Source organism: Formica exsecta, unplaced genomic scaffold (assembly GCF_003651465.1).
Source record: "Formica exsecta isolate Colony F162 unplaced genomic scaffold, ASM365146v1 scaffold155, whole genome shotgun sequence".
Classification (NCBI taxonomy): Eukaryota; Metazoa; Arthropoda; class Insecta; order Hymenoptera; family Formicidae; genus Formica; species Formica exsecta.
This window is the reverse complement of record NW_021848872.1, coordinates 847527-860586: the sequence shown is the minus strand read 5'-3', so window position 1 is coordinate 860586 and position 13060 is coordinate 847527. Positions and strand designations below refer to the sequence as shown.

At 40.0% G+C, this 13060-nt stretch overlaps 1 protein-coding gene across 1 annotated transcript in view; it reads left to right on the top strand.

Moving 5' to 3' along the window:
- The window catches only part of LOC115233014, a 64130-nt gene extending 51308 nt beyond the window's left edge, over positions 1–12822 (top strand). The window contains exons 3-5 of the mRNA XM_029803222.1: positions 9686–9804; positions 10543–10879; positions 11112–12822. Coding sequence (XP_029659082.1) covers positions 9686–9804; positions 10543–10879; positions 11112–11363 — 708 coding nt within the window. The 3' untranslated portion in view covers positions 11364–12822. The remainder of the gene's footprint in view (positions 1–9685; positions 9805–10542; positions 10880–11111) is intronic.
- The last annotated feature ends 238 nt before the right edge of the window (positions 12823–13060 follow it).

The window sequence follows — 13060 nt, the reverse complement described above, 5'->3', positions numbered from 1 at the left end:
GCATCGATGCAACGATCGTAAAGTACCGCCCGCCGCGTGTGTTATTAGCATATTATCGAGATAGCAGGGTGCCCGCGCACACAATCGCGCCAACTACGGACGGCCGATAGAGCGGTGAACGATGTGTGTTTTTCTCTCCTCAGCCACCGCCTGTCACGGAGGCGCATCGATAAACTCCTAGAATTATGGCGTGGATCGTGCGCTTTCATTCCTTTCATCTTCCCTTCGTCCGCGCCTCGTCGCGTTTTCCCACAGCTGTCTTTCGGCATCATTCTCATCTCTCGCTTGTTAGACGAACCCGAGTCGCGAGACAGAATCTCTAATAACATTCAAAATATTTTCGAACGTTACCAAGATTAAATCTGTCAGATATCTATAGGTATATATTTTTAATGGTAAATATCTAATTTTCAAGCTACGAGCTTGCGTGCGCAGAATCAATCGATTAATTTGGAAATAATATTTCGTTTAAGAATTGAATCTGTTCAGCTAGCGCGATAAATTGAACTATGAAAATTTATTCATTACATGGATCGAGATCGCAATTAGTATCCACGGATTAGACAGCAGTTTCACAGCGAAAAAAAAAGCAATATCCCTATCATCGATCGTTCGTCGCGCACATACCAGCGTTATCTTACATACATTATGCACCGACGACGTACAGACACACGGTCGATCGGCGGCAAGTTACTACGCTCCCGTGATATTGATAAATGATAATCGCCGGTGTAGCCCGCGCGCGCGCGCGTTGCGCCGATAATTTAATAATGGTAGATTAGCGGCGTGCACGCACATGCGTGTAAATCGTGTACGCAGCATCGGGGTCGTCGGGGCCTCACGGCGCGACATTACTATGCTAATCGGTCCGGCATCGGCGCCGATGTGTGTGTGTGTGCCTACAATAAATAATCCTCTTAACGCATCCTCTGAAAAGGATATGTGTCGTTGCGCGGGAAAGGACGAGGCGACGAGTCTCCCGTTTTGCGCGAATGCCGGATGTCGGTTGGCGCGCGATGAAGATACCGTCGGCATTTTTGGAGAGCTAGGTCTTCGATGTATTCCCGGTTGCCTCGGATTACCGTGAATATTACGCCGTCGGCGCGTCGTCTAACACGTCCGTGAGGAGCATTGCGAAAGAGCGTTTAAATTTATGCAAAAGTGCATCGCTCATTACATCCCAATTTATTTTAAGAGCGTAAAAGATCTCTGCCTTTGATTTTTAGTTATTATATCAGATTTTAATCGAAATAGCGCGCGGATATATTTTTTAGCAACGTGTCAGTTTTCGAAACGACAGTCATCCATATAGCAAAATCATCGCGAATGACCGAGAAACGATTCTGTAAAAACAATTTCCGGTTTGTTAGTTCGATATATATTTACCGGATGACTCTTATCGGAAATCGAATGCCGACTACAGTTTCAGGTATCGGTTTCAAAGCCATCTACCAATTACTTCTGTTGAATCATCCACCTACGTGTATTGTTAGTGATCAGCGACAGTAAGGCGAATTTCACGCCTTGTCGCAGATAATATGTGGGAAGAGCTAAAACTGACGATTGGCAGCAGACCAACCAGAAACGAGGCGTGACTTCGCCGTCTTGGCTTTTATACAAATGCTAATGCAACAGATTGATTCGTAGAATGCATTAAACGCACTCGTAAACTTTCAAATTTATTAGAGACAAATGAATTGTATAAATCTTATATAATTTGTATGATGACTCACAATTGCATTTCGATATAAATTATAAAACCCATCGACGACATTACTATGCTAATCGGTCCGGCATCGGCGCCGATGTGTGTGTGTGTGCCTACAATAAATAATCCTCTTAACGCATCCTCTGAAAAGGATATGTGTCGTTGCGCGGGAAAGGACGAGGCGACGAGTCTCCCGTTTTGCGCGAATGCCGGATGTCGGTTGGCGCGCGATGAAGATACCGTCGGCATTTTTGGAGAGCTAGGTCTTCGATGTATTCCCGGTTGCCTCGGATTACCGTGAATATTACGCCGTCGGCGCGTCGTCTAACACGTCCGTGAGGAGCATTGCGAAAGAGCGTTTAAATTTATGCAAAAGTGCATCGCTCATTACATCCCAATTTATTTTAAGAGCGTAAAAGATCTCTGCCTTTGATTTTTAGTTATTATATCAGATTTTAATCGAAATAGCGCGCGGATATATTTTTTAGCAACGTGTCAGTTTTCGAAACGAGAGTCATCCATATAGCAAAATCATCGCGAATGACCGAGAAACGATTCTGTAAAAACAATTTCCGGTTTGTTAGTTCGATATATATTTACCGGATGACTCTTATCGGAAATCGAATGCCGACTACAGTTTCAGGTATCGGTTTCAAAGCCATCTACCAATTACTTCTGTTGAATCATCCACCTACGTGTATTGTTAGTGATCAGCGACAGTAAGGCGAATTTCACGCCTTGTCGCAGATAATATGTGGGAAGAGCTAAAACTGACGATTGGCAGCAGACCAACCAGAAACGAGGCGTGACTTCGCCGTCTTGGCTTTTATACAAATGCTAATGCAACAGATTGATTCGTAGAATGCATTAAACGCACTCGTAAACTTTCAAATTTATTAGAGACAAATGAATTGTATAAATCTTATATAATTTGTATGATGACTCACAATTGCATTTCGATATAAATTATAAAACCCATCGAAACAACCATTTCTTTTCTGATCGTTCATATAATAAAAACTTATAATGCTTAATTAAATTATGTTTAATTAAAAAATTATGTTTGCTCTTTTCTGTCAAATTTTTTTTTCTTTTGCGGAATAGCGTGCAATGGCAAAAAAAAAAGAATTACAATGTTTGGGTATACATTATTTATATTAGCTATTCAACAATTTGGCATAATGCTCGAGGGCCTCGCAATAAGATATTTGTCGGATGAACGCCTTCTTCTATTATCGCATGGGCCCGTCGTAGTCGCGTAGCCTGTAATTTAAAACAATTTGGAAATAATATATTACGAATCGTAGTTAGGCATAATATAATATAAAAGAGGGTGGATCTCTACAGAGAGCTGCACGCAGGTGGTTTGGCCTCGTGCTTTTTGCGCAAATGATTTAGTGAGTCGTCGTGGGTGTATTTGCCGCCGGGACGTCGACCCCTTCCAATAGTTCCTTTTTTTCATATGTTCTAACTCGATTATACCCGATTGGTAGAGAAGAGAAAAGCATATATCTCAACGCGAGATAGTCGGGCGCATACATCGCGAGTGGAGATCGACATTCTTTCTCATTCGATTCTGAACCGAATTATAATATAAGAAACATAGGCAAGTCGCGCTTCCTCGTTTTCCCAATTAACATTCCACTCGTCTCGACATATCGAACAGCCGCGGCTACCCTGCCGGGGACAGGTGTCGTCGCGACGGAATATACTGCTAGACACTTATTTTATAGAAATACGTCGTCGCGTTCTTCAGCTTCCTATGTACTTGAATCGCGATTTTGCGCCGGACTCGCGTGCGTAAAAAAGAATTTATATGACGCCTACCCCTTCGGGTCGATTCCGCTCCGATCTGTCAGATCCTGTTCCGATCGGCCAGCACTCGCGACCATCTGTTAAATCTCACGCGCATCGAACGGGTTGTCATTTAATTTGCCGTCATCAACGAGAGTATAGAGGAGACGAGAGTCCTGCGGTGTCTCGTAGAAATGCGCGCGCGCGCGCGCGTGTAACTGTACGCACGATTTACGCACCGTGCGCATCACACGCACGAGATGGCAAGGCGACTAACCAAATATTTATACACGTCAATCATAACACACGGCAAAGCATTCGCTGTCTAAACAGCCCGCGGGTTGTGCCCTCCCGTGCGAGCCACTTCGCCGTTGGCCGTTTATTGTGCCGGGCGGCACGCTGGAGGACCTTTCATTGCTCCTTACCTATCTCTAACAGGCACTCGATAGTTGCCGTTTGTCATGCGTTCCACGATGTTTACCTTTCCACGGTGAAAAAAATCACATTGCGCTCGCTTAACTCGCGCCATGCGTCGCGTTGTCACACGTCGATGCGCAATATATATTGTGGACTCGTCGTATGTTACTTGTCATGTCTTTTTCGATTCCATGAACGAACGAAATTAGACGCGAACGATATACGATGTATATGGCTAAGGACTTAAATCACTACTGTGATCCGTCTCGCGGATGACAAAGTGGCTCTCGATCAGTTATCGCAAAAGAATGTATAAAAAATTTGGATGCAAAATATAATTCGTATATTCTCTCTCAGATATTAAATAATGTAATGATATTAAACATCGTATAAAATATGAAGGATTGCAGATCGGATCGCGCAACGAAATCGTAAAAAATGGTGGGCACGGATGAGGATCGAGTGACTCTCGAAATGTTTAATAAATGGCGAAACGCTGGTGTTGAAACCACCTTTGGTACTTTGCAATAAGTCGGGAGTACCTCTTGTCTTTATAAATGCACAAAGACTATGCTAATGATACGAGCGTTGCATTGACAGTTGGGTAAACACGGGCCACTGCTTCGAGTCTTGTCGCGAGTTTATCGTGTAAACTACCTTTAATGAGATTGCCAGCAAAGGCTAACCGGCCGTTTCACGGTTCTGCTATTTTAGCGGCTCGAGCTTAATTTGTCGTTGTCGCTGTACAATCATTTTAATTATCCGGAAGCACCGATAATTATCCGATGGTCGTCAACGCGTGGAGATCCTCTAAAGAATCATTAGTGATGATCTGTCGCCTCTCGACGGGAATGACAGGTTACGTGTCATGATTATAATCGAATTAATGAAGGTACTTAAATTTTTTGCAAGAAACATACTTCAAAATTTTCCCTTTTTTTTTTTTAAGCGAAAGAGATAAGAACGTAAAGTAATAAATGTTGAAGTGTTTATCGAAGTTGTATATGTATTCATACTTCAGCTTTCGTTCGAAGTATGTATAAAGTACACTATCTACGACGTCTAATCTGTGTTATAGTCGAACATGTCGTAAAATCTTGCCGGAATGCGATCCGTGGGTCGTTACAGGCGCGTAAAAGCCGAAAGTGCGTTGTGTGCCAAAGTGTGCTTGCTCTTCTTCGAATGTACACTAATTTAAATGAATGGAGCAGTAAAAGTCGCGGAAGATTACATTCTTCGTGACGAATCAATTATATACATAGACATAATTTGAATATGTTCTTTAGAGAGTGAATAACACGAATGATTTCCCATAATTCAAAGTTCATGTAACACAGGAGCCTACGCTCTATAAACGTGCGATGTGTTTTTCAATGTGTTTAATTAATCGCCGATATTTTTTCAATGTAATAAAGGCAACTCTCTACGCGTATTTATATTACGCCTTATCGCGATATTTCGCATAATCGAGCCACGATGATCGAATCAAGTGGGACGTGGCGCGTTTTTCCGCGCGCATTTCGAAAGAGAGATCTTTCGTCACTCGGAATTGATATTCAAATCAATAGCTTATTAACGAGGGAGACACGACAATATCTCATTATTTACGACGTAGCGGACATCTCGGACGCAGGCGGCGACAGGCGCACAATGTAAACGGTATAGTTTCTGCGAACGGGAAACCGCGTCGGCTACACTCGAGCAGGCTCATAAATTATCGGCACGCGTTTCTCCAATCGCGGCACCCGCGGTAACCGGAGGTGAAAAAGTCGCGGCCAATGGCGCGAAAGAGAATGCCCGCTGGATTACGTTTGTACGCGCGTTAAATGCCGCCTCCGGTCGTGACAGAAGGGTCGCGAATTTTTACCGCGATTTAGCCGTCGCGATTTTTTTTTACGCGAGCTGCGTGCGCGCGTATCGTTACATTGAATTGGAATTTACGTTCGCGCGATATCATTCTCTTGTTACGCGAATGCGCGTGTATTTTACGAACGGTAATCTCTCTAGTGTTTCTGATACGTTTTAAATATATAATAACACCTTTGCCTAGATCAGCACGGTGTACCCTGTAAATCTTATCGCCGGTAGCGATAAATAACGCGCGCCGATTATATACGCTATTGAGATTTGAAAAATTCCGAGATTTTAATTAACCGTTTACTCGCGTTTCCCGCTGCAAGGATTAATAATCCTGCTTGTGGACCGATGAATTATTGGAGAAAGTTGAAAATTTTTAATGTCTATAACAATGACGTATAATACGAAATATCCTTCTTCAGATCTCACCTCTTCATCGGTAGTTTGATCGAAATTCGATTCTTTTCTTTTCCGATAGTTCTACTTCTCTAAATACATTTCGAGAGATGACTTAAAGTCGTCGGCAATCGCTGAGATATAGTCACCGATGACTTCGCGTGTATATACTTGGGTGTATACATGAACATGAAATCGATCGTGACCGATTTTTCGGACCGGCAGCTTACAATGGGAAGAGAGAAAGAGAGAAAGAAAGAACGGGACTCGGGCGGGCACCCACGTGGCGATATAAACACGGTCGGCCGATAAGCAGCGTCCTCATCCGGATACCGGTCTCCACGATTCCCCGAACATTATCGGTATACCGTGAGTATATCGTAGCTGTACGTATATCGCAACTCTCTCGAACCCGGAGTGCATTCTGGGAGGCATGAGATACGAAGAGCTGGGGGGCTAGTCTCGGGCCCCGCTGCCGGACCGACCGCCGGCTTCGCCGTCATCGTCAATGCGTTATGGGACTCTAATTGCACCACAAATTATTTCCGCCGCTTCCACGTGGGAGGGACGATATTTCCACCTCTGTTTGATACACCAAGACAACCGGATTAAGAGAGAGAGAGGAGAATGTTGCTTTATCGTCACCTTAAATAACTTAAGTAACTTTTGGAATTAAGTGTCATTAGTGCGATCGTGTATTATCGGGTCAATGCGATTGTGATTAATTATGCTAGCGATACGAGCATGTGAAAGTATCTCTGTCTCTAACGATTAATCTTCCTTGGGACATATTAGATATTCTAACAATTAGACAAATGGCGGGAAGATAGGATATCATTGATAATTGTTACTGATCGATACAGAGTGATCGGTAAACGTTTTCAGATAAGAGATACATGCTGCCGAGATTTGAAATGTAAATCAGAATGTACATAAATTATTTATAGGGAAAAGGAAAGTGTTTGGAACGCAAAGAAGCAATAAAAACGTCATCTCCGGTTAACTTCACGTTGCGTGAAGGCGTATAATGGACCGGTTCGTATTTTCGTCCGGTAATCAACGTACGAATTCCTTCTGTATGAAAATATATACAGCGTACTCTCGTAAAAGTGGAACGAGTTTGCAATGCGTAGCCGTAGCTCAAGCAACTTTTACGTCGCGCGGATGCGTCGTGACGATAAATCTTTGACGATAAATCTTTATTTGCCGACGATTGAAAATGATCGAGATGGGGATAGTTGCGAACTGTCATTAGATGAACTTGCGAAGACGGATAATGATCGCCTGGCGATTGAAACGGGATTACGAGAGCGCGTTTGGCCAGAGATATATATCCGGGATTATCTCATCATACTTTTCGGCTCGACGAACGATCGGCTAATTTCAACTTTCGCAGAAAGCATCCGTTTCATTATCGTAAAGAATGCGGGAAAAGGGAGAAAAGAATTTACGGCGCTAATTGACATCCTCTTAGCCCGGGCATGACATGGAGGTAACGGCTTAACTTCGTATTTTTAGGAGCATCGCCGTGAAATCTTGCGGCCGTGATTTCGCGTATAAGAGGTATAATCTTCACTGCAGGTTGATATTATAGTTATTTATATATGAACTGTTTTTTAGTATTGCATATATACTGTAACTTTTAAACAGCGCAACTAAAAACGAAAGGGAAATTGTTACAAATAATTACAAATAATTTTGAATCAAGATAAATCAAAGATTACTATTATTTTTTTTTTTTTAAAGTCGGATATAACAGTTATTTTCTCAAAATGTTAATCTTTTTATGGCTTCGACGACGAACGAAATTATTGTCTCTACAAACAACTATAAACAAAATATCATCATTTTTTTGAAAGTATAGTATATTAAATATAGGCTGTTAAGTTCACATAGGTAATATAGTTTATTAATCTGCGCCAGTTATATACTTATCCGATTTTAATACAAATGTTAATAACCGGATCTTTTCATTGGCACTCGTGTACATGATCGGACAATTTGGTCGCATTGTGGTAATAATCATTATCTTGATTTAGCGAGCAATTAACGCGAAGTATCGTTAAGTCGTGTTGCCACCGCGTACCCGGTACATCTTTATACGATTAAAATCGCACTGCCGGCAAGAGAATTCCTTCCCCGGATGATGCAAGAATTCGATAAGAATCGCGGGGTACGTGATGTGTGGTCTCGATGTGTGATTAAACATCCATTTAATCCGAACGCGCAGTTCTGTCCAATGCGAGTTCCTCGTATGGGAGGCGCCGCCGCTTAGTTAACTGTTCACCCGAAGAAACGATGGCTTAATTAAACGTCGGCGATGTCGGCTTTATATCGCGTTGTCTCGTTTATATAAACCTCGCCGAGAAGCTTTCGTTCTATCCTTTGACAGGGATTCCTAATGTATTACGGAAGAAAAGTGTTATCGGGATACTTGATAATATAATAACGCAGTATATTATTATAAATTATGAACAGAAATCTCTGTCGATACGTTATTTTTCGTTCAAAATTAGCTGTGGAGAGAATCCATTTGTGAAATATTTATGTTCCTTCCTGTATTGCGTGCATATACTTTCTGCAGTTATTTATCGATATCGCTCTTTCTTTTCCGTGTTTTTTTTAGAGCTGTAAATATTACACTTTACGCGAATCTTAAGAGAGAATCTTCTTGCGAAGTAATAAAGAAAAGAAAGAGGTTCAGTCCGGTGAATGAAGCAGGCCGGTTCCGCGTGTTTCCTGCGATGACGAGTTATACGGCGCAATTAAATCGAAAGTGTGGTGTACCGCGCGAGAAAGAGGCACGCTTACGTATTAACGAGCAGCGAGCGGCGACGGCGGCGGCGGCGGCGGCGCCGTGAGGCCTGTTTTGCATAAAAATTATGAGCCGAATTAATGTTTTCACCTCCACGTAAGCTCACACGTATATACCGCGCCCGTTCACGTGTGCCGCGGATTCGGGCGAGATGCGTGACTAACACCGTGTTTCATTCGCGCGTTCTCTCGCGTACCAGTCTCCGAGGCCCCGTTCGGTATTTTCTCACGCGCGATCCTTTGCCGATATTATTATCAAGGCAATTCTAAACTGACAATACGCAAAATATTTATTGTAAGATCATGCGCCTTTGTCAGTGAGCGACAGACATGATTTGTTCACATCGCGTCGCGTCAAATAATCAACGTTTGTCGCATTAAGACACATGTACCTGTTGCAATAGAAATATATTTACTTGATTTTGTTGCCAGACTTAAATAGAAGTACATCTACTTTAATAAATGATATAATAAAGATTATATAGTTATTATAGAATTATAGATTTAGATGAAAATTTCTATATAATCAGTACTTAATCATAGGTAGATGATAAAAGCTTGTATAATTATTGATATATTTATTTTTTTAACTCGTAAAATCAGAGAGAGAGAGAGAGAGAGAGAGAGAGAGAGAGAGAGACCATAGATGTCAAACATGTGAACAAATAATTTATGCGTTCTCATGATTCTCGTTCGCAGGTGGTTTGGCTGACCGCAGTCCTGTGTCGCCCGCGGCTTACTGCCGCCAACAATCTGACTTTAGCCTTCTCCTCTCGAAGGCCCAGGGAACAGCCTTCCAGAGGACATATCTCTCGCTGGTAAGTAAAGATTTTTGAATAAAATATAACGGAATAAAACGTGGAAATAATTGTCGTTATTAAATTTGCTTTGCTCGATCTAATTGAAGCATATAAAAATCAAAATTAGTCTTTCTCAATATTTACAACAACTTTTAATTAAGATATGTTCTCCTTTTTTGAGCTCTTTGTAATCATGACTCTTGTTCAATAATAATTGTGAATAATGATTGATTGAAACGTGATGTACCTCGTATTTGTTATTTTGTGTCCATTTTTTATTCGGTAGTTTTCAATACGCTATCTTAATTATTATCATTACTGTGCATAAAATGCTAATAATATATTCGAAACGAAGTAAAATATCATGTCTCGCGGAACTTTTTTAAATCGCTACAACATTCTACCGCGTAATTTAGATATGGGCGCGGTCAACATGGGAGGAATATCGTTTCCTCCAATGGCGAACTAAATCCGATTTAAATTCAACGGTGCTCCAGCGTGGCGTAGCACGAAACATGATTTTATTTTTTAATTTTTTTTACATATATTTTCCATTAACTCGCTTGTTAACACGACGATCGTACATGTTCTTCGGCAATGATTAGAATTTGATCCGACAAAAATTCCGTAAAAATAACATATGCCCTCTATCTGCATTCTCGAAGAAAATTAATAGAGTGAAAAGAGACGCTTGATTACGAAAGAATTAATTAAAAATAAGAATCGATTAAACAGGAGAAATGTCTGCCATTGTAGGACAGAGGAGCCACTGGAGGAGCCGACGAACAAGCAGATGACATATCGAGACATGCATAGGATTATACGTGAGGAAGGAGGCAAGGAGGGCCTTCCGGTCGAATGCTGTCCTACGGTAAAGGAGGTAATACAACCGATCGGCGGTCGAAATCAAGAAGATATGTATGTCGCGCTCTATCGGGACGGCAAGAATGTCCAGAGTTTCTTCGAGATTTCTTGCAGACCAGACGTTCTCGATAAGCCGTGCAGGTTCATCGACCGGAAGTTCAGCAACCAGTCCAGATGCGTGCAAACGTTCTCGTATTCGTACGCTATCGTCGAAAACCCTGGACCGAAGGTGCGATCGCGAATCATCGAAAAATTCTCTATCATAATTCTATCATTAAGAGAGTAATAGATTCTTATTATAAAAAGATGAGATATATTAATATTTTCACGATTACGATATCTTTTGCTATTATCAATTTATTTAAAACTATATATAACTATTTATAAATGTTAATATGTATAATCAAGCGGAATTAGGAGATATTAATGTAATTAATATGGTAATTTTCTAATTCATACAGATTGAAATGAAAGAGCACAGAAGGCACCATCACAAAGAACACCATCACAAAGAACACGACGACGTTCCCACGATTTCCGGTAATAACGTGAGCGGGTCCGGGTGGGCGTTGGATCATATCATGATCCGAAGCGGCTGCAGTTGCCATATCATGCCGAAGCCGAAGAAGAGGAAAATCGCGGCGACCAAGGCGAGAAGAGCGAAAAGCAAACAGCGTCAATCAAGGGATCCAGAATTGGATTTTGAGACGTGAAAGTATCGATTCGCGCCTTAATGACAGGACATTGTATGTGTAATTGTGTTACTGACTTGCGAGTGACTTGAGAGAGGATGTACGTGAGCGAATGGGAGACTACATACAGAACAAGAATGAAGAGTACCAACATTCGTCAGATAGCAGGGCGCAATGAAAACGTTACCAACGATCGTATCATCAATTTTCTGATGACAATTTACTACATAATTAATTTATTAGACATTATCATATGGAACGCGTCGTTTTGTAAATGACGCGTTTGCCATCAATTAATAGATTTATACTTTTTGGTGCTTCGTTTACGAAAACCTTTCTTAGTGTGTTTTAAAGTGTTTATAATTTCCTTCTATTTATTATCATAATTATTTTGATAGAAAAATTTTGAAAAATGGAGACAACGAATATAGCAGTTGATTGAAGTGGTGATAAGCGAAAGCAATATTTTAGAATAATATCAGAATAATTTTATTAATTTTTAATATAATAAGCGTATGTCTCGATGTGCATTTCACTTAATTTAATACTTTAGCTTACCAAATCCATTTTTCATTTTACCAGCGGCCAGTTTTCATTCTGTATTTTTACTTTTCTGTATATTATAAATTTGTATGTACTCAGTAATACATACAATATAGTTGTAATAGAATATATAGTATTTTGATTAGTATCTAATTTGCTACGTCTATGTATAGATCTGTAATCCACGTTATTGCGTTAAAATAATGTGTGAATCATAGTCTATTAAAATTTATTTAATTAACTTAACCTGGTGCAAAGTACACACATACATATTTAACTAATAGGATTCATAGAAAGAGCTGACTAGAATGAGTAAGACGTGCCAACACTCAGCCATGACAATTATTGATAAATCTGATTATTGTAAAAGATGCGGAAAAATACTTGTAAAGTTATTAAGATCAAGTTTTTTTTCCTCTCCAGATTCCATTGCACATCGATATAATGCATATAAATAAAAGAAATTGGATCAACAGTCGGATGGATAAAAAAAATGCATAAACTATTTTCCTTATCTCCTTCCTGTAAATTTCTTGCACCGCACATTGATAGTTTTGAGTTTCGATCACTTTATGCAATATTGTGATGCGCAATGTAGCTATATTTGCGGAGATCTGTATTTTTAATTTATATATACTGGCAAAATAACCCTATATTAATACATTAATTATCTGAGAAATCTTTAATGTACATATTTTTGTGAGAAATAAGCAGTTTGCTATTTTATATCACAATATTTATGTATGTTTTATAGTATTAATGGTTTTTTAATTATTCTCGACACATATTCTTCTCATCATAACTGCCATATATTAATAGTTTGAATGAGTTGATATTTGTTGTATTATATGTAACACCATAAACATGCGGACATGTTTTCTATATCGTGTATTGTAAACATTGTACATAAACATCATTAATACATTTGTTTATAAAATTTGATTTTATCATTCATCTTCCTACCTATAATATATGATTTTGTTTAAATAAACAGTTGAACAGGACAGAAGAAGAAAAAAATAAATTTTGTTTTGCTAAAAAGATCCGTAGATAGTACGTTTTCCTGTTTCGCAGAAAGACTAGAACTTTTCTGTTACTATTTTAGCTTGTTTTTTTATTCTACCCACAATATTATCGAGAGAAAGAAAGAGAGAGAGAGAGGCGACCATTTTGTA